General features: G+C 40.8%; 1 protein-coding gene across 4 annotated transcripts in view; it reads left to right on the top strand.

Moving 5' to 3' along the window:
- The first annotated feature begins 627 nt into the window (after positions 1 to 627).
- The window catches only part of LOC306931175 (neurexin-1a), a 528,074-nt gene continuing 507,667 nt past the window's right edge, over positions 628 to 21,034 (top strand). For all 4 annotated transcript variants that reach the window (XM_079512408.1, XM_079512407.1, XM_079512406.1 and 1 more), the window contains exon 1: positions 628 to 1,844. In XM_079512408.1, the coding sequence (XP_079368534.1) occupies positions 1,133 to 1,844 (712 nt within the window). In that variant the 5' untranslated portion in view covers positions 628 to 1,132. The remainder of the gene's footprint in view (positions 1,845 to 21,034) is intronic.

Raw genomic sequence — 21,034 nt, 5'->3', positions numbered from 1 at the left:
ACATGGATGATTTTCCATTCATGTAAAGTAAACTGAGGGCTATGCTTAACCACTTTATTCCTATATACATCATGACAAATAGCTAAAACTGCAGATCTACAAGCTCACAATACATAGCTGTGAGCTTCTGTTATCCGTTATTTTCGCTATTTTCTAAATGTTGAATTTAGAAAAATGTTGTCCTTTTTTTTTAAACATTTTGACATTTTTGTAAAATGTTTGGAAAATGTTCTCTTACTGTATATAAAAAAAAACCATGCCCAAATTAGGGAAGCCAGGTTGAAAGTAGTTAAGGCATCTACGTCACTGTAACTAAATAATTGCATTACACTGACGTAGCTCTGTGTAGCTCTTTGTAATCTGATATTATCTGATATAAATCTCTGCCATCATGACTTGAGACCTGAGGCTAAGGTCATGACAAATGTGCATGGGAAATTAAATTCACACATGTACAATGTACAACAAAATATATATTATTGCATAATGTATGTCTTTCCTCTGCAGGTAGCTTTGGATCGAGGACAGCCTATACAGACAGCCTGCTTGTTTTGCTCTCCTTATCGCCCAGCGTTGCTCCATATGGCATATTTTCACATGGAGGATGCAGGGTGAAACGCCCCGAGCGAGGCTTCCACTCGCCCGCCAAGGACCGTTGGCATGAACATGAAGATTCAAACTGCCATTTCAACCCAGGAAAAACCACCGTGCACACACTAGCTGGCATCAGGAGGAGCCGTCCCGTAATTACATAAATTAGTCCAAGTGTGCCCAATGGATATTTCAATCCCTGTCACTTTGCTCTAAATAGCTATGGCAGGCAGGACCTTTAAACAGTTCAAACTATTTTGGCGCTGAGTGTGAGGTTTGGCCATTGGCCTGCATAGTGAGGTAATGATATTCACTCCAGGAGATTAGTGTTGGCCAAGCTCGCTGCTATGCAAGCACATTATCCTATTTAGTCTTTTGTTGTACAATGCATCAGTTCATACCGAAATATCCATGTGGACAATCAATTATATGCCGATTAGTCTGTGTCATCCCAACACATATCTTGTCTGAGCATAACACCCTATAAAAATCCAACTAGTGCCCAGTATCCCTCTATTTGAATAGAACTCTTGGTCACACCATGGTTTTAGCAATGCGGCATGGTGCCCATGTCATATGGGCTGGCCTGCTCGTTTGTTGTTTGGTGGAGATTGGCGCTTGTCTAGAATTTACAGGTGCAGAGGGCCAGTGGGCTAGGTTTCCAATGTGGAATGCATGTTGTGAAAGTGAAATGAGTTTCAACATGAAAACAAAGAGCTCTCATGGGTTGCTAGTTTACTTCGACGATGAGGGATTCTGCGACTTTTTAGAACTTCTCATACATAATGGTAAACTCAGCCTTCGTTTCTCCATCTTCTGCGCTGAGCCTGCAACCGTCCTGAGTGACATTGCAGTCAATGACAGCCAATGGCACGCGGTTACAATAAGGAGAAACTTTAAAAATACAACCCTGATGGTGGACAACGACGTGAAATGGATCGAGGTGAAGTCAAAAAGACGGGATATGACTGTCTTCAGCCATTTGTTTGTTGGTGGAATACCACCGGAATTACGATCCGTGGCGTTGCGTCTTACATCGTCGGCGGTCAAGGACCAGGTGCCTTTCACTGGATGGATAACGGACATAAAGGTCAACAAAACGGAGTCAGTGGTGGTCAACAGTGATGGGGTGATAAGCGACCTCTGTGGTACCGCCAACATGTGCTTAAATGGAGGAGTCTGCAGTATAACTAATGATGAACCAACATGCGACTGCTCCAGGACAGGCTTCCAAGGAAAGGACTGCAGTGAAGGTAAGGCTCTTGATTCAGTTACTTTGAACCATAGCTCTTTACAGCCCATCCATAGCCTGTTATCTCAAAAGTAACAAGTGCTGATTTCTTTGTGTGAATGTAGCCAGCTTTCATAACCCTAAAATAATGCATCTCTTCTTTTGTTTGGCTAAAGACTACAGTATGTGCTTGTCTTAAATTGAAGGTTTGTGCTGTCTGTCATCACAGGTTACTGTGATGCCGTTGTTTATACTGTAATGAGTGAATCTCCTGCAAGGCCTCGTTAGCGAAACATACAGGTGTTTCATCCCCAAATGTGTCTTCCACTCATCTGGAACAGATCTCTGGGGATTGGTTGCCCTATGAAATTCCATATCAGATGGCTTGCTGCAAATGTAACAAACAGGAATAGTCCGTTCTCAGTTCCAAGTCAAGTGGAACAAGCTTCGGTTGTACTCAGTTATTGAACACTTAAAGTGAAAGGCACCAATAAGATGCACATACTGTAGCCTAGTGTAAAGTAGGGACATAATTAATGAGTCTTCTGCAATACATAAATGGGAAGTGGGAGGGGGGAAAAGACCTGCATATAGTCATATCAAAATAGGCCATCAAATATTATATTATATAGACTAAATGTATCATAATTGCATTGTCTTTAAAATCAGATGAATACTGATAGAGGGCCCAAAAGCTATTATATAACCATTAACTTAAAAGTAATGTGACTTTTAACTTAAAAATATTGGCCTAGTTAAACAGATTTTGTTATTATTCTGTTTTTACTGTTGTTTAATGTAAATTAACTTAAATTAAGAATTGTTATATGATGGTCCAGTATTTTTACATAATAAATGTTTACTGTCAGCAAAGCATTTTTTAGTTTATGTTCTGTCTAGCAAGGTGAGGATATCTTACGTACAAAACATTTTGTTAGGAAGGTTTCTGATAATGATGGTTAATTTGTCCCGTTGTCTATTGGTAGTTTCTCTCAGCCACAGATTTGAGGAGAGTTAATGCATTTCTCACAGTGAAATTTGTTGACAACTTATGACAAGTGACAATATACAGTAGGCCTACTGCTGTTTGTGTGCCATGTGTGTTTCCCAATTGTCGCCTGACAAATTATTATTTGTCACAATTTATGTTAGGATGCCATTGTACTGTACACCTGCTTTCAGCTATATTCAGCTTTAGCACACAGTAAAATCCAGAGATCATTTAAAAATGAAACTATAGCCTAATTTTTACACTTTCAGCATGAATGAACACTCCTTTGTTTGCGACATACACCTCCACCAATGGGAAGAAGTTGCAGCAATTGATAGGTTCTTAAAGGGACATTTCACTGCTGGAAGAAACTGCAGTCACTCAATTTTAATAGTATTTTTGTAGTACAGTGTACTGTGTACAGTAGCACAATTTGCACCCAATGGCCATGAACAATATTGAAGTCTGTGTTGAATAGAGAAAACGTTGAATAGAGAAAAGAAGCGCTGCCGCTGGTCCTCGCAGTTGTGAACTGAAAACAGGTGCTCGGTGGCGAGGGTTCAATCATGAAAAAATAAATAGAGGTCCAAGGCACTCGGCTCCAGTCAAGTGTTGGAGAAGTGTTGGTCTGTATTTAATGTCCTTTGCCATGCCGTTATAATAAAGGCTTTTTTCACTTGACTGGAGCAGAGTGCCTTGGACCTCTTATTATTTTTGTAATGAAGTCTGTGTGTTTGACTAGGGTTTGATGTGATTTCTGAATTCCTACAATGCCCATAATGCTTTAGTGCACTTCCCCTCCTTGTGGAGAAGGGGGAGGCTGCATGGAGGTGTGACTTTAGACGACTGTAGTCCAAGCACTATTTAAAGAGGACGGGAAGCGAAGACCGTACGGTGGACTCCATGTTGCTCCCTGGAAGGAAATAAACATGCACAGTTGAGACCAAGGACTGTCTAAAGAGGACGAGACGCGAAGGCCACCGTAGACTGTACGGGCGACGCCATGTTGCTCCATGGTGCTCCATGGAAGGAAAGAAACATGCGCAATGGCCTATATGCAGCCAACACTTCCGCGTTCAGCTTCCTTGGTCTCAACTGCGCATGTTTCTTTCCTTCCATGGAGCACCATTGAGCAACATGGCGTCGCCCATACGGTCTTCACGTCTCGTCCTCTTTAGACAGTCCTTGGTTGAGACCAGGAAGTTGTACATGACAAATCATAGATATGGCACAAATGGCCCAGCAGATGGCGTGATGCCACTGAAAGGATAGATGCTTGTACATATGTCACGTCCGACCAACATTACTGTCTGTGTGATGATCCATGCTGGGACTTACTTATCCACTTGCTGTTAAAACGTTAATATAAAAGGTAAAATGCAATGACGTGACATGATAAACAAGCATCTCTCCTTTCAGTGGCATCACGCCATCTGCTGGGCCATTTGTGCCATATCTATGATTTGTCATGTACAACTTCCTGGTCTCAACTGCACATGTTTCTTTCCTTCCAGGGAGCAACATGGAGGTCCACCGTACGGTCTTCGCTTCCCGTCCTCTTTAAATAGTCCTTGCTGTAGACAGGTTTTTGGTCATGAACATGGCATCATGACTAAAATATCAAAAAACAACACACACACACACACACACACACACACACACACACACTACACACACACAAAACCCACAGGAACGTGTTTCTTGTGTCCTAAACATCATGAAAATAAGCTAAAAGGGGTGAAATGGCCCTTTAAGGTATTTTGGTGAATGTTTTCCTATAGACATACAGTCTACTGGCTTGTTTTGGGGCTTCCCTGAGATACAGGATGTTTATCTCAGGACAGCTCTGATACTTGAAAATGCCAAGCTAAGATTAGCCCTCTTGCATGCATTTTTAAATACCTTAAATATCTCATTGGATTAGACTGAAATATGAGTTTAATGCATAACTACCAAGTCTTATTTTAGGCACTTTACTTGCTGGGCCTATAATTAATTTAACAATTGTGTGGCTGAACTAAATTATAGAAAATGTTTGACACCATGGGGGGTTTTCTTTATTCCTTTTATTCCCTTCATTTGGTGAGCGTCTTTTGTATAAAAATAATTTACAGTCAAACGTCCATAAAGTATAATGGATGCAAAGTGTGCATTCCAGTGGTAATATGTCCCCTAGTGGAATTTGCACGACTGACGTGGTTTGACATGGTTTGATGTCATTACGCTGAAAGGTACTGCACTGTTGGCTCATCATACATGACATTCATGGCTGTCACTGGCAGTAAATGTTGTTGAACTTTAACAATCAAATTACCTCATTGTGGTGCCATCAGTTCTGACCCATTAAAACAAACCCCCACTCCCAAAGTGACCTTTTCGGTCTTTCCTAAGGTCCATATTTGAGTTTTACATTCTGCTTTTGCACAGATAAGTGCGGTAGGTAAAGCTGTGTCTACCGTGTCTAGTCTAACGTCTCACTACTGTGTAAGAGACTGCAGTGAATGCCCTCAAGCAGAAGGTAAAAGCTTAAAATTCTCTAGAAATCATAACACATATTTAACTTTCATGCAGTACATGTACAAATACTTGAGATTACACAAGATGCCACTGCTGCTGCTGATACCTACTCAGGAACAGGCCATTGAATCCATCAACATTGTTTAGTTGAAGGAGATGGGGACATTGAGAGTTATTGTATGAAGCAGGGACCATTGTCATTGCAGAATGGCACTTATTGGTCAATAGGGAGCGCACTCATTGCTGTCACCACCTGAAAAACCTTGAGATGAGCTATACAAGAGTTGGTGAAATGTTGTTGAGGTACAGACAAAAACAAATGATGAGGTGGTCGATTTGGGGGCGCTATAATAAGTATTGAAAGTCTAGGACCTGATTGATACTTATAATTATGATTATTGATTTTTACTTCTAGTTGTGTGTGATGTTGCGTGGTATAGCTGATCTATAAGCTCTCGTTGTGAGCTTCTGTTATTTTCAGTGTGCAACACTGACATGCAGTGAAGAATGAACTGGCCTTACGTCTCAACCCACTGTGTCCTATTGGTCCTAGAGTGGTGGTTCCCAAAGTGGGGTCCGGGGACCCTCAGGGGTCCTTGAGGGAGTTCCAGGGGGTACCCAGCTAAATGACAGTTTGGAACCAAATAGACCATTATGGGTCTGTAACTCAGAGTGTACAAATGGAACCAAATGGACCCTAACGGGTCCATTTTGTTCCATTTGTACACTCTCAGAGTTACATTAACATTGATTTTACAATATAAATCGGGGGTCCCAGAGATAGAAATTACATTCAATGGGGGTCCGTAGACTAATGCATGTCAAACTGGGGGTCCTTGAAATAAAATGGGTTGAAAATCACTGCTAGAGCCGTCAAAATCTTCTCTTATGGGGGTCCCTGGCATGTCTTTTCAAATGGGGGTCCGCGGGCTAATTAGTGTCAATTTGGGGGTCCTTGACATGAAAAAGTTTGGGAACCACTGGTATAGCTGATCTATAAGCTTGTGTTGTGAGCTTCTGTTATTTTCAGTGTGCAACACTGACATGCAGTGAAGAATGAATTGGCCTTACTATACGTCTCAGCCCCACTGTGTCCTATTTGTCCTAGAGCAGTGCTTCCCAAACGTTTTCGTGTCAAGGACCCCCAAATCAACATTTATTAGGCCACGGACCCCCCATTTGAAAACATTATGCCAGTGACCCCGATAACGGAGGATTTTTACGGCTCCATAGCAGTGATTCCGAAACATTAATTTCATGGACCCCCCAGTTTCACACACATTATGCTACGGACCCCCGATTTAATGGCATTTATATCTCTGGTACCCCAATTTATATTGTAAAACCACTGTTAATTTAACTCAGAGTGTACAAATGGAACCAAATGGACCCGTTAGGGTCCATTTGGTTCCATTTGTACACTTCATTTGTACACTTTCTTGATGTGGGCGACTGTGGCTCAAGAGGTAGAGCAGGTCGTCCAATGATCCATGGGTCGGCGGTTCGAATCCCGGCTCCTCCTGGCTACATGTCGAAGTGTCCTTGGGCAAGACACTGAACCCCAAATTGCTCCCGATGTGCTGGTTGGTACCTTGCATGGCTTCCGCCGCAATCGGTGTATGAATGTGTGTGTGAATGGGTGAATGTAATGCACAATCTATGTAAAGCGCCTTGGATAAAGGCGCTAAATACACAATTTTACTCTCTGAGTTACAGACCCATAAGGGTCCATTTGGTTTCTATCTCTAATTGAGCTAGGTACCCCCTGGAACTCCCTCAAGTACCCCCAGGGGTCCCCGGACCCCACTTTGGGAACCCATGTCCTAGAGTGGTGAGGTGACACTTAGTCCATGCGGTCATATCAAACGATTCAGCCTTCGGGATCCAGGTTTTCCCATTCTTTGTCATTCAGTCCATTGCTGCCATGCAGCTCTATTTATCCATGTTATTATTGTGACTGTATAAATTGGTCAAAATCAGAAACATCATCATCTCCCATCCATACAAAAACAGCCCCAGCTAACTTCACAATAATAGTTTCGAAATCAATTTTAAAGGTCAGCTCGGATATCATTTACCTGAAATGAGCAGCGTTATTGTCCTCTGAAAATATAAGGTTGCTATGACTAAGTGGTAATGTAGAAATATATATTGCTCCACTTAGCGTCTAAGGCTTGGCGCACTGAGCCAATTCAGAACATCAACAATCATGACTTAAGCATGACATTGGCAGTGACAGCAACCTAAAGCATACCTTCATAACTTCAGAATAGCAAGTTACTTATACATAATGCATTTCTTTTGTATTGATTTTGATTACATTTCCTTATTGGACAGTAATGCAGAAAATCCGATATTCCGCATGCATGCACATATTCACACGCACACTCACACACACGAAAAATGTTCGTCGACTACCTTTTTTCACTGACAAAAAACATACAAACTAATATAAATAAAAACTACGCCATGATGACTAAAACTATGACTAAATATACTGTCGACAAACAACAAATAAAAACTAAACTAAAATGTTAGGAAGGGACTAGTGGACAAGAGATCCAGTATAAGTCATTTTTCACTTGGTTGCATGCTGAAAATAGCCGATCTACAAGCTCACAAAGCGTCAACTTTAGTCGACTAATATCTCATATTTAGTCGGCAATAACACTAAAACAGGTGACTAAAATGCGACTGAGTTTTATTTTCTTTCTGTGAAACTTGCATAATATGATGTCATACTCTTTGAATAACATTTGTTTAAAAAAATAATAAAAAGAAATGTGACAAACTAAAATAAAAATGTGCTGCCAAAAACAACGCTGCCACCATGTCAATCCCAGCCCATCCCATAATATTCTCATGCTGCCTCCCACATAGTGGCTTCACATGCTTCTCTAGACTAACCTTTCATGTCAAGGACCCCCACATTGATATATGTTGGTGATGGACCCCTATCTGAAGGCGTTTCAAAAGCATAAAAAAGCAAACAAAACAAATGCATTAAATTCAATATTTCTTTTTTTATTTAATTTTTTTTGCAAATAGAATAGTTTCTATAATGAGTTGACCTTCTCCGTTGCCTTGGGCAGAGCATAAATTATAGTTTCCCTGACACCATGCATTTGTGTTTGTTTGTTTGTTTATTTATTTATTATCAGAATGAATGAGTGAATGAATGAATGAATTAATCTATTCATCATGAGTATAAGGAGGTACGTACAACATGGTACTTTGTCTTTCTTTTCTTTCTTTTCTCACTCTCACAATCAAGAGAGGTCATTATTCAAACTCCAATCCTGTGCATCTGCTTAAAAAATACATACAATAATACATTTCTTAATTATTTCTGTGCTGTGCCGCTAGTTGTTAGCATAAATGTAGTTAACCTGTGCCACCATCAGTGTTCACTTTAAGAGAAGTTGCCACACACTCAATACACACACTTTGCTGTCATTAGCATTAGTGCACACTGCTTACCTCTCGCCAGAAACCTTTACATGTCGGGAGCGACGCGGTACAAAGTCACAAATGACATCCGAACTTTGCATGTCTGAAGATCCACCAAGGACAGCTCTCATGGAATCCGACTTATGGAGGTTTGAAATATACTCCTTTGAACCGAGGTAAACGGAGATCAGATTTAACGTCCCATACCTGGTGGTGACGGAGGCGTTGCATAGCAACCTGATCAATGTTAAAAGCTGCCGTGGGGCTCAACCATTATATTCACGGAGTATATGTTGGGGTCCGTATATGGACCTTGCATATAACGTCCCCTAGCTGGGAGGTACGTATATATACGGACATGGGAGAGAAAGAATTAATGGAATGTAGGGAGACCACCTCTAACCACAATGGTGCTAGTTGTATTGTATTAACATACTCCACCATACGGATTAGTTAAAATAATGTTCTATTCATTCAAATAAGTTCTGAAGCTATTAGCTCAAAAACATTCAACGTTTAGGCGTGTTGCATGTAGGACTCCTTTAGGTCTATTATTACAGTACACAGAGGAGTTAAGATGGCAGTTATACAGCTTGGAGGTATGTGAGGACGCTAGTAGCTGCATCAAAAGAGAGAGATGCAAGCCATGCTATATATCACAGCACACTCAAGCAAAGCGATATTTTGATTCAAGTTAGTTGTTAAGTGTTTCTGATGTGTCAGCTTGCTTTTCTGGGTTGTTGGTTGGCTAAAAATATCTTCCAGACTCCAGACAAGCTAAGTTTAGGTCTGTTGAACCGGGAAGGCTTTCTGTGACAATGGGTGCTTTATATACTGTTTGGAGTTGCACAAAAGAGTTTGCATTGACACGTCATCTTCTTGGGCTAGATTGATCTGATAATCAGACATTGCAGTATGTTGTTGGTTCTCAACCTTTTTGTGTCACAGACCATGTTGTTGGTTCTCAACCTTTTTGTGTCACAGACCATGTTGTTGGTTCTCAACCTTTTTGTGTCACAGACCATGTTGTTGGTTCTCTGGACATCTCAAACTACACTGTAAAATCCAGTTATTGCACACGTTAAGCTTGCATGTGTCAGAACCTCAGTTGACAATATTCTGTTTACAGTGTTAGATGTGTGATATTTCTTTAAGGATCTTAGTATTCTACTAACAGAATGGATGCGTCCACCGTCCGCAGGCTGTTGAGAGCCACGTTTCATGTATTGCGACAGTTTCCTTACGTCGATTAACTGTTGTCATATTATGAACATTATGTTGAACTTTCCCGGAGAAAGTTTATGTGGCAGGAGCAAATCCCCTGTGTGCTGTAGGGATCGAGTGCAGAGCCAGTGTGAACAGTCTGTCTCATTGTGGCCAGTGCCACACACACATACTGTACGTGTGCACTCACTACAAACACACTTCCTCGCTCTCTCTCTTCCCCTGAAAGTTTACTGAAATATTAACAAAGACAACATTATTTTATTTATTCAGATTTTCATTTCTTTGAGCACATTAGGAAAAGCATCTGGCGAACCCCGCAAATTATTTGGTGACCCCTCGGGGGGGTCGTGACCCTCAGGTTGAGAACCACTGCAAGTAGACCACATGAACCGAGAGATCCAGGTCTGTCTTATGCAGGTCTGTCTTATCCAGACTGTGTGCACTGCACACAGTCTGGTTTGCCCTCATACTATCCTTATACATCATCTTTATATAACTCGATGGTTCCCTATGCTACTGTACTGTATATTACAGTAGTGTGTCAGAGTCTGGGGTTTTTTTGCATCTGGGTTGCATTAATTACCCATTCCCTGACACTGTTTCTTTCCCCACAATTTCAGTGTCTGTTTGAGCACATTGATGGTGTCGTTAAGTCAGCATTAAATTAAAAGAACAGGGGACGGTGGGGAGTGCACGGGCAATCTGTGCCAGCTTGTTATTGGCTGCAAAGAGGACATGCGCAAGTTCATTGGTTTATTATCAAAGGATCCTTTAAATGTGGAACAGTAATTACACTGTAGGGCATTTTACCACCACTGGAGAGCAGATTTTTATAATACATAATGCTCAATAACTTCTATTTTTTGATTATGTGGTTGCCTCACTTTGCTGTGAAATAATTTAGATTAATTAATTTAGATAAAATAATTAATATTTGAAATATACCTCTTTGTGATTTGTTACTGTTCTTACATTTGTGCAGTTAAATTGACACTGAGGAGTTTACTGGTTTTGGAAAACAGTACTGGAAAAACATCCCAGTATTGCTTTCACATTATGTTGTCAATGTCAAATGTAATTAGAAAATGAATACATTTTAGAACTAGAAAAGTGTACATAGTATGTTGCCTATACCCAGGGCCCACAAACTGTGGTCATAGCCTCTTGAATTGAGAACAGAAAAATCTAACTTATACATGTTGATCACATGACCCCAGAAATAAGTAGCAAAGAGTAGCAAAAGTGTGTTTTGAAGAAAACACACTATGGCAGACTGGCAGTAATCTGGCACAAACAAAGGCTTATAAATTGTGTAATGATCCAAGGAATTCAGGGAAGAGTTCAAGAGTTATTTGCCAAAATGTGAAGTGCAGGCTGTTGTAGTGGTGGCATCATGAGGAGATTTGAAAATGTGGGAGAGAGTTTCTCCCTTCGCTTAGTGGGAATGTGCATGCGAAGTTTGCCTGGAATCAGGCCTTGCATTCATGGTGTGTGGCATTTTGTGCAAAACAGCCACCGGCGTCCAGAAAGGTTGGAAGCCAATCATAGCCAAGCAGAATGGAGTATGTGTCAGATTCGTCTTGATCACATGACTGCAGAGATGATGTATACCGATTTGCGTGAGGTTTGGACAAAATCTGTAGGACTAGTAACAATAAATGTGTTTGGGAAAAATCTCCTATAAAAAGCCATATTCCTCCAGGGAGTATGTGGACATTTTTCACGCCGATCGGTCCAATGGTGCCGAAGATTACCTGTAGCCTGCCCTACACAGACGGATGGACAAAACACACATGCGCACACGCACACGCACACACACACACACACACACACACCAGGGACGGATTAGCCCCACAAGGGCCCCTGGGCCGGTACATTTTTTGGGGCCCCCCTAGCGCGCGTGCGCGCAGAAATTTCGAGGTTTTTTGTGTTTTTATCATTTTCTTTACCTAAATTTAACTAAATCAATGGCCAATGAAGGTCCCCAGGAGCTTTTTTCAGGGCCTCAAACCCATTACAGGGCTTTACATTTTCCCAGAAGGGCCCCTCAGAGCCAAGGGCCCCTGGGCCACGGCCCCATTGGCCCAATGGCTAATTTGGCCCTGACACACACACACACACACACACAGTAGGCTATATGGCTAGTCTCTCGCAGCAATGGCGTAAAAATAAAGTATATATTGAGGAATAACAAAAGACAGAAAGTTTGATATATGAAAATACCTTTCGATGCCTTTCGACGTGCTGTATGTGAGTGACTTTGGATTTAACATAATAAAATGTGTGCGTCACATTCACTATATACATACTTCAGTAATGAAGGTCCATTTACAGTATATCACATTTTCTATTGCATTTTGCCAGTTTGAGTTGCATTTCTGTCACACATTCTCACTGTCATCTAATGTACATTGCAGTGGATTATGGCTCGCCCTCTGCTCTTCTGTTTGGCAAGCTTTCAAATCATTTTCCATGAACATTTTACAATGCGTATAATATCATAGAAAACCTTTAGGGTACACATAGTCCCAAAGTAATTGCACATCAGGTTCTGGGTTAGAGTTTTAAATGAGAGTATAAAAGAATCCACACTTCTGGATTTAAATGTCCAGCGTTTCCACAGCAACATGTACACATTCTGCTACATTTCAGAATAGAGAAATACATGATGCAAACTGGAGAAGAACCATGTGCATGGAGAAAAATTAACTACTTAAGCCTTATTTATACTTACACAGCTAGGACAGGCGGACAGGGGTGAACCTCCATGTGGCCTAGCGGAGACAATTATCTTCTGTGAGTTATTGCTTAGTTGCCTAGGCTCCAATGTACTGTAGGCAGTGGAACCTACCTATGTTACGTACACGAGTAATTGGGGTGGGAATAAGTCTCTCCCTGTTCCAAACATGACTGTATCTATTCTGAGGATTATGACACAATGTTTAATAAGCTACCTCAGGGGTAGGCTACTGTAAAAAATAAAAAATAAACTGAAAACAAAACAAAAGCGAATTATTTTAAATCGAGCATTTGTACCGTTTTGAGACTAATGAGACAAGTTTAGGACGGGCACGAAAGAATTCTAAACATTTGCCCTCGGTCAAACATCACAATCATTATCATATTTTTTGTAACGTTGCTCATTATTTCAGCACATTGTCATGAATATGAATACATTGTAAAAATATGGAGTGTAATCTTGACTAACTTGATTCTCTCAGAGTTGAATGAACAGTTACTGTGCAGGCTATACAGAAGATAGTCTTGGGTAGTGGAGTTCTATAGCTGTCAATATTGTACAGTGTACGTTGTGTCATTCCCTTTTTTTTTCCTTCTTCCTTTTCGTATTTCTGCTTTAGTTATACACTGACACCACGGCGCGTAAACAGCGCCTCAAACTGTGACTCCGCCCACAACTGGGGGAAGTTGTGATTTGCGCTCGTTCACTGCAATGCAATTTGCGGCATTTTCAAAACAATATTGAGCAGAGTAGCGATTATCAAACGTATTTGCAATGCCATACGTTGAAAGATCTGTTGCCCGTGGACAAGGCACGCTACCTCCGCAAGTTAGATAGCATCGGCATAGATGTTTGTCCGTATGTGATTAAGGATTGGACCAAGTTGCATTGGCAGCCATAGGAAATTCTTACCCCAGGCTAAAACCGGATGTGACGTTTTTGGGCGTTCCTGTCTAGCGTGGTGTCAGTGTATAGGTCAATGTCAGACAGGAAACCAAGATGTGAGAAAGGAGAGACAGTTGAGACAAAAAGAAAGGGGTTGGATTTGCTATTAACAAGCTCCACCGAGTGGCGCGCTACGAGCTTGTAGGTCTGCTATTTTTGAAAAATCGTGAAAATATTTATTTCAGAAAACTGGAGGATTTAGAAGGATTTTTTAAAATTTTGAGGTCAGGCCTAAATGGGTCAAATGATAAGGGACAATATCGGTGGCACCCAACTGTAGGTCAATGTCAGACAGGAAACCAAGATGTGAGAAAGGAGAGACAGTTGAGACAAAAAGAAAGGGGTTGGATTTAAACCTAGCGCTCACAAGGAGCATAATGCCACCGTCAGGTGGAAACCATAACAGTAACTGTTTCAGAAAATGCGTTTTCCAATGGATCCAATTTGTTTGTGTTTAGTCATAAACGCGTATTATTACTTTAAAATCGATTCAACATTTTATATAACCCATTGAGGGAAATACATTTATTTTAAAGAATTACTGGCTGAACCCTGTCGTGATATTTCTGTGATATGGACTGGAGACCCTATCTTTTGAGATCATTGATGTTTAATTAAAGTATGTTGCAATGACAGCAAACAGTTACAATTTCATAATTAATCAATAGGAAACATCACATTCATTAAAAGGATTATGGTTGTATTATGTTTTTCATTTTTTCATTTTCTTTAAAGATTTATATAAATAGATTGTATAGTAAGCGGCATAGGGTAATAGTCATATGGAATAAACATCTGATTGTGCTGTGACCACCCCCCCCACACACACACACACAACCCCCCTTACATAATACATAAGTTAATGCCTAGCTTATAGCCTAATGCAATTGTTCTGTACAACCCTACTGTATGATAACCTCTTCTGACCAATCATTCGGTGCTGGCTGCACCATTACATGTGGCCATAGAGCACCGAAGTCTGACGTCAATATCGGTAGAGGGCGCTAAGTCCACGGGTTCATGTACTTTTTATTTGCATTGCAAACCCCATAGGGGAATTTTAGATCTCCTCATATAAGAACTGCGTTTGAAAAATAAACAAATCATCCAGGCCGTTTCACTCATATGGATGTGAAGAATCAACTGACTACAAGAAAGTACTAATGTTACTGCTGCAGAATTAGTAACATTTCCGATAGAAAAATACTGTATCAAATATGAGTGACTGACTGTCATTAACGATACAAAGACACCTCCGCGACAATATTTCCGATATGCCCATTTTAAGATACCCCATGTTATTCTCCATAGAGAAAAACCTTCCATGAACCAGGGGATAAGCGAGTGATGTCAGGACTTAAGCGCTCTATTCAAGCTAAACAATGCCCCTGCACAAAATGGACAATATTGTATCTATCTGGAAAGTCCAGGGATGTCTGTCTGTCTGTCTGTGTTGTACACTGTATGTCTATACATCTCAAGAACCGTTCTTGCGATCCACTTCACTCTTGGCAGGTGTTTTGCTGAGGACCCAAGTGAGTGCAGTGTGAAGTGTGAAGTCGATTGGATGAGCAGTTGGATGACTAGTCTATCCATAGAAATTCCAGGAATCTGTGTCTGTCTGTCTCTCTGTCTCTCTGTCCATCGCATATCTGGAAGAAACAGATGCTCCTAACAGCCACGCACGGAATGGGCACTGGTTAATATAAAAACACGAGCTGTCTAGGATAAAACAAAAATCCAATAAATACATCTCGCTTTCTTACTCCCCAGTGACACAAAGAAACATTGCCAAGGTTACGGGACCCAGGATGAGCAGTGCTTCAGCAGAGCTAACAAAAGCCCATCGCTCCATAGTAGCCTACATGAAATCAGCGATTCCCAATATGCGGGCTTTGAGGATATTGCAAGTGGGCCTCCAAATAAAACATTTAGATTTTAATGATAATATAACATCATTGAAAAGAATAATGGTATTTCTTCTTCAACACCTTGACATTTTTGTTTTCATTGTGATAGCATACTGTTCATAAAGTATACTACGTTAGTTCCATTGATCAAAGCATGAGAAAAATTGATTGATTGATCATTAAAATAAACCACCCATGATCCGACCACTGGACTCGGCTGCCCTGTCCAGTGGTCAGCTGCACTGACTAGACCACACCATCCTGAAAACAGTGAGATCTGAAATGTCCCCCACACGTCACACTGAAACCCCCAGCCTCCTCATCATCCCCCAGCCTCCACATCATCCCCCAGCCTCCACATCATCCCCCAGCCTCCACATCATCCTGCTTGCTAATCTGAAAGAAGAGCCGTTTACTGTACCTCCCTGCCCTCCCATTCCATACCATTGTTGGAAAGGAGAGCAGCTGCTCAAGCTTAATGGATGATAATTGAATGTTATCAACGTTTCTGTTACTCCCAGTCAAGCTGTGTTTACAGTGTTGACTGTACTATATATGCTGTGGTTGTTTGTGCAGTTGTTTAATGTTTACCAGTGCCAGTCTATAGTGCTGGTTGGAGACTTGGAGAGTAAGGCTGCACGATTAGCGATTAGCAGCGTTCAGACTATGGGTTTTATCTCCCATTGGCTTAGAGGCAGCCAATCATGACTAGGTCATGATTAGAGACAGCCGATCATGACTAGGTCATCAACATTGAATGTATAGCCAGGAGCACCTGGCTAAAAAAACATCTTGGTGGTGGGGAACCAAAACAAAGCAGAATAAAAACTGAACTACCTGACCGGAATACGTTTTTTAGATTTTGCCATCCGGTCTAGACCGGATAACACAGGCGATTTAGGAACACAGACCAGGCGCTCCTTCGAGTCTGGTGACGCGAGGTTATGCTGGTAGTACACTAAGCTCATAACAAAACTCAGATTTCCGATCCTCTATACGTTTACCTGATGCAAAGTAAACATAAATCAACACAATCACATTGCACTTCAAAAAATAATAATTTACCTTTTCATTAAATAATTTAAAAGCTTTTGTATTACTTTGATCAGATGAAGGGATTACTGGATTTGCCACCAGACCTGTCAATCTACCTCCAACCAACAAATTCCATCTCTCTCTCTCTCTCTCGTTCTCTCTCGCATGCACGCACGCACGAAACAATTACATAAATGCACTGCTCTGTTCCATATTTTATCATCATCCAAATGGAATCATGTTATGATGTGTTAGATATACAGCTAAACACAACAGCTTGCATGGCTAAAAGTAGGACAACGCTAAATAATACTACTGTATTTTGTTTGGCTTTTAATACATCTTTTAATGAATCATATATTCATGAAGCTCAGTTTACATTGGCTGATGAAATAAATATCATAATGCGTTGATTTCGTGCTGATATATAGGCTTTTTGCACTCTATAGCTTGTGCACAGAATACATAGGCTACCATGTCCCTCATTAAATTCCACAACAGTAATACAACGGTTGTGGAGTTTAATTAAAGCGCATGGTAGCCTATGGTAGCCTATTTTCATTTTTTAATAAGTATGCTTCACAAGCTTTCTAGATTGGAAGTAGAACGACAAAGATGACTCACCTTTCTGTGTGTCATGGTGACACCAACTAAGGACTCAGTGAGCAAGTTAACACCACAGTAATAGATGTGCCTCTGATTTTTGCAACGACATGGTTATTGTCTGTGATTTTGACCTGACCCTTACCTGAAGGTTTTTCAACCCAAACCCTAATCAGGTCTTTAGTACCCACAACGTGGGTGGGTGACTATCCCTTCTTGAGTTATTTTGCTAACAGACAAACTGACATATATTGCAGATCTACAGTACAAGCTCAAAACTCTTGGTTATTATTTTGTGAAGAGATTTGAGGTAGAGTTCAAGGTGTCCATGTCAATGAAATACTAGTATATGATTATGTATTCTCTCCCCTCATGTCCTGCACTCTCATTGGCAGTAGCTCTTTGCTGCTCTTAATGCCGGTACCAACACTTTTCATACTATATGATTTAGACTCGCTGACAGGCCCACATATTTAGCCTGCTTGATACGTCTCGGGTATCTGGGAAGCATTGGTGAGTGTCTCGTTCGTGCTCACATTGAGTCTTTGAACAGTATGCACATAGCTATCAAAGCTCATGGGAGTGAGCACTGATTTGCCTCAGATCTGGGGCTTTTGGCAGCGATATCTCAAAACGGTCTGTGAGTGGAAGATTGTGTTGTCTGAACTCGGCATTACACACAGCGCAATCCTAGGCTGAATGCTAATTTAGCATTCATTCAGAGTTAAATTCACACAGAATTGTGTGAACATACATTGCTGAAGCCTTTCTGGCAGCTGGTGGCAACCAACAGCAGATCAAGCATTCTATATTGGTTTCTGTTCACTTTATTTTAGTTATAGGTTTGGTTTCTTATAGTTGCAGTAGTTGTAGGTTACTGAACTGTAAGAGAATTGCAAATCATAGCTCTCCGGACATAATTCTTGAAAAACGATATCAACAGTGCAGTGACTATTCGGGGCGTGGCATGGCTTCCATTCCGAATGTGCGTGCATGTTTGAAGCGGGCCGATACATAACCAACCGTTCATTCGATTGACTTGACACTGGATATTGCACCTTCTTTGCTCATCAGCAAAGTGTGTGTGAAGTCGATCGAATAAATGGTTCTCGAAATATGCATAGGACAGACAGACAGACAGACACGCTTGCAGAGCTTCCTGGAAATATGGATGGATTTTAATGAGTCAAGTAACAATTGGCTGAACTTATTTTTAAGCATAGTCACACTGAAAGCTTGTCCTGTATAATGTATGACGTTGGCCTCTTGCCCAGTCACAGAGAAGTGTGTGAATAGTTTCTGGTTTTCTTGCTACCTTGCTGTTACCTCTGATGATTCAGCTGAGCTCGGCTTTTTTCCCCCCAGCACTCATTTCACTGTTAGCTCCGTCTTGACATCTGGCTGACTAGAGAGACTGATATAATTATCGTTTACCAAGTTGATTACCATTCTAAATTAAAATGATTTTTCCAGGAGACTTTGTCTGAAAACGGCTCATTTCCATGAAACGTTTGGAAAATCATTTCACAATTACTTCCCCATACGTACGTTGTCAGTGGACAAGCTCAAAGGATTGATCTTGATGATGATTATGTAGATTAGATCATTTTCATTCCTAGTAGCTGGCGTATAATAAAAACTGGAATTGTCATGTGCATTAAAGCTACCTTTTCATATCTTCAAATACCTGCTATTTTCGCTGAATGCCAGAATAGGGAGATGGCATGTGGATAATTTGACTGGTGCCTGTATGCCATTGTTTGAATATTATCCCATTCTGGACGGGAACCCCTTTTGGTGTTTTAACTAAGCATTATGTTATACTTTATCTATTGAAAAATAGCAGATACAAGCTCGTAGCGCGCCACCGAGTGTCGCGCTACGAGCTTGTATCTGCTATTTTTCTTGTAGGTGCCCGAGCTTGTAGGTGTCGGGCCTAAATAGGTTAAACTATACCATGTGGATCTCTGAAAGTGTCATTCTGTCTGGAAGCTACAGCTTCACTCAGACAAAAGCAGATTAATAGTATGTCGCTGTCTCTGTCTCGGAGTCCAAAGACTGATATCGGGATCAAAAGATTAGTGGGATTTTCCCAGAGGATTTTTGCCTTGTTTAAATACAAGCGGTCTTGACTGTCAAAGGGTGTTTGTGAAATTCTTTGACACTAAAACTGTCTGAAAGCGATTCATGTTTGAGCACAAAATAACCAGCCAGATCTGCAAACAACCAGTACAGTATGAGCGGCGAACGCACCCCCGGCCCGCACGCACACACATAGCCTACTGTATTAACCCATTTGGATCTGAGGCCGATACAAAAATAATAAAAAAGGCTTCTAAATCAACCTGAGGCCGATTCTTAAAAAGCAAGCCCAAATTCATTAAATCAAGTAATTACCTGCTGCATTATTATTATCTGCGGGGGTCCGCTATAACCATATAGTATTAAAAGGATAGAGACTGAACCGGAGCGATTCATTTAAACATTCATTGATGCTCTCACATTTTATTGGCGCTTTCTGTCATAGTATCTATTAAGCTACTTGTATTTATGACAATGTATGTGTTTTGTGTTAAATATTTCATTTTGCATACGTTATTTATTCGTTGGATGCTCTCTCTGCAATCTGATTGTTTTGATCTCTTGTAATGACACAAAACATTAGTTTGTCAGAACATTAGTTGTCTTTGTTTATAATGGAACATCATAAATATGTATAAGACATAATTAGAACAAATTAAAATATTATTATAATCAGTCATTTTCTGGGGTATTTTTTTTTCGCTCAGCTTTAAGTGTTGAGCTAAATGTCACATAGGCAGTGCTTAACCACTTACAGTAAACCCAATAGAGCGTCGCAGTCCCACCCACTCGAGAGACCCGGAAAATAAATCCCCGTTCATTTTCCTCAGACCTTTCAGAAAGTATTTATTTAAAGACGTTTACGCCGCGGACAAAGCCAACTCTTGTCGTGACAAATCATGACAATAAACACAATGTTTTGGGCCAAACAAAGAATTAGAAAGTAGTTTGTTGTTTTTCTTCGTTGTAATTATTTGTTTGGTCCAAAATATTGTGTTTGTTTGTGATTTGTCATGGCTCGAGTTGGCTTCGTACGACGCTTAAAAGGTCTTTAAATAAATACTTTTTGAAATGTCTATGGGAAAAATGCATTGGGATTCATTTCCTGGGCCTGGCGTCGTCATGAAAGGGGGCGGGACTGCAACGCTCTATAGCAGTGGTTTTCAACCAGTGGTCTGGGGACCACCACTGGTCCTTGAGGGGTCTGGGGACACCACTGGTCCTTGAAGTGGGTTCAAGCTGGTCCCCTTGGCTAAATGAGTTCAATTATTGTTAAACACCTGCATTACGTAATTTACAAGAAGTCAACACAATTCATCTAGAAGAATTGTTATTTTGTTCATATGCCTATTATCTCTCCTATATGGTACCACATCAATACAGGATGGAATTGTGGACAAAATCCTTTCCACACTCAAAACATCAAAACTGACAGAAAAACGAAGTCAATGTGTGTCAAGAAGTGTGAAGTATATTCGGCTAAGTTCAGTCGCAGCAGCCTTAATAAGACTTGAGATGATTCTGAAACGACAGGAGTGTTTCATATGTAACCAGACAGACAAACTAAGAATCTGCACCAATCCTGCAAGACTGCATACCAAGCTTGAACAACAGGTGACCAGTGTCCCTGATAGAGAACCTCCTGCTGATGCCATTATGGTACTGCTTTTGTAAATTCCTTACGTCCCTCTAGTGGTTCAACATTTGAGTCC

The sequence above is a fragment of the Electrona antarctica genome (assembly GCF_951216825.1).
Source record: "Electrona antarctica genome assembly, chromosome: 10".
Lineage (NCBI taxonomy): Eukaryota > Metazoa > Chordata > Actinopteri > Myctophiformes > Myctophidae > Electrona > Electrona antarctica.
This window is presented reverse-complemented; position numbering and strand designations above follow the sequence as displayed.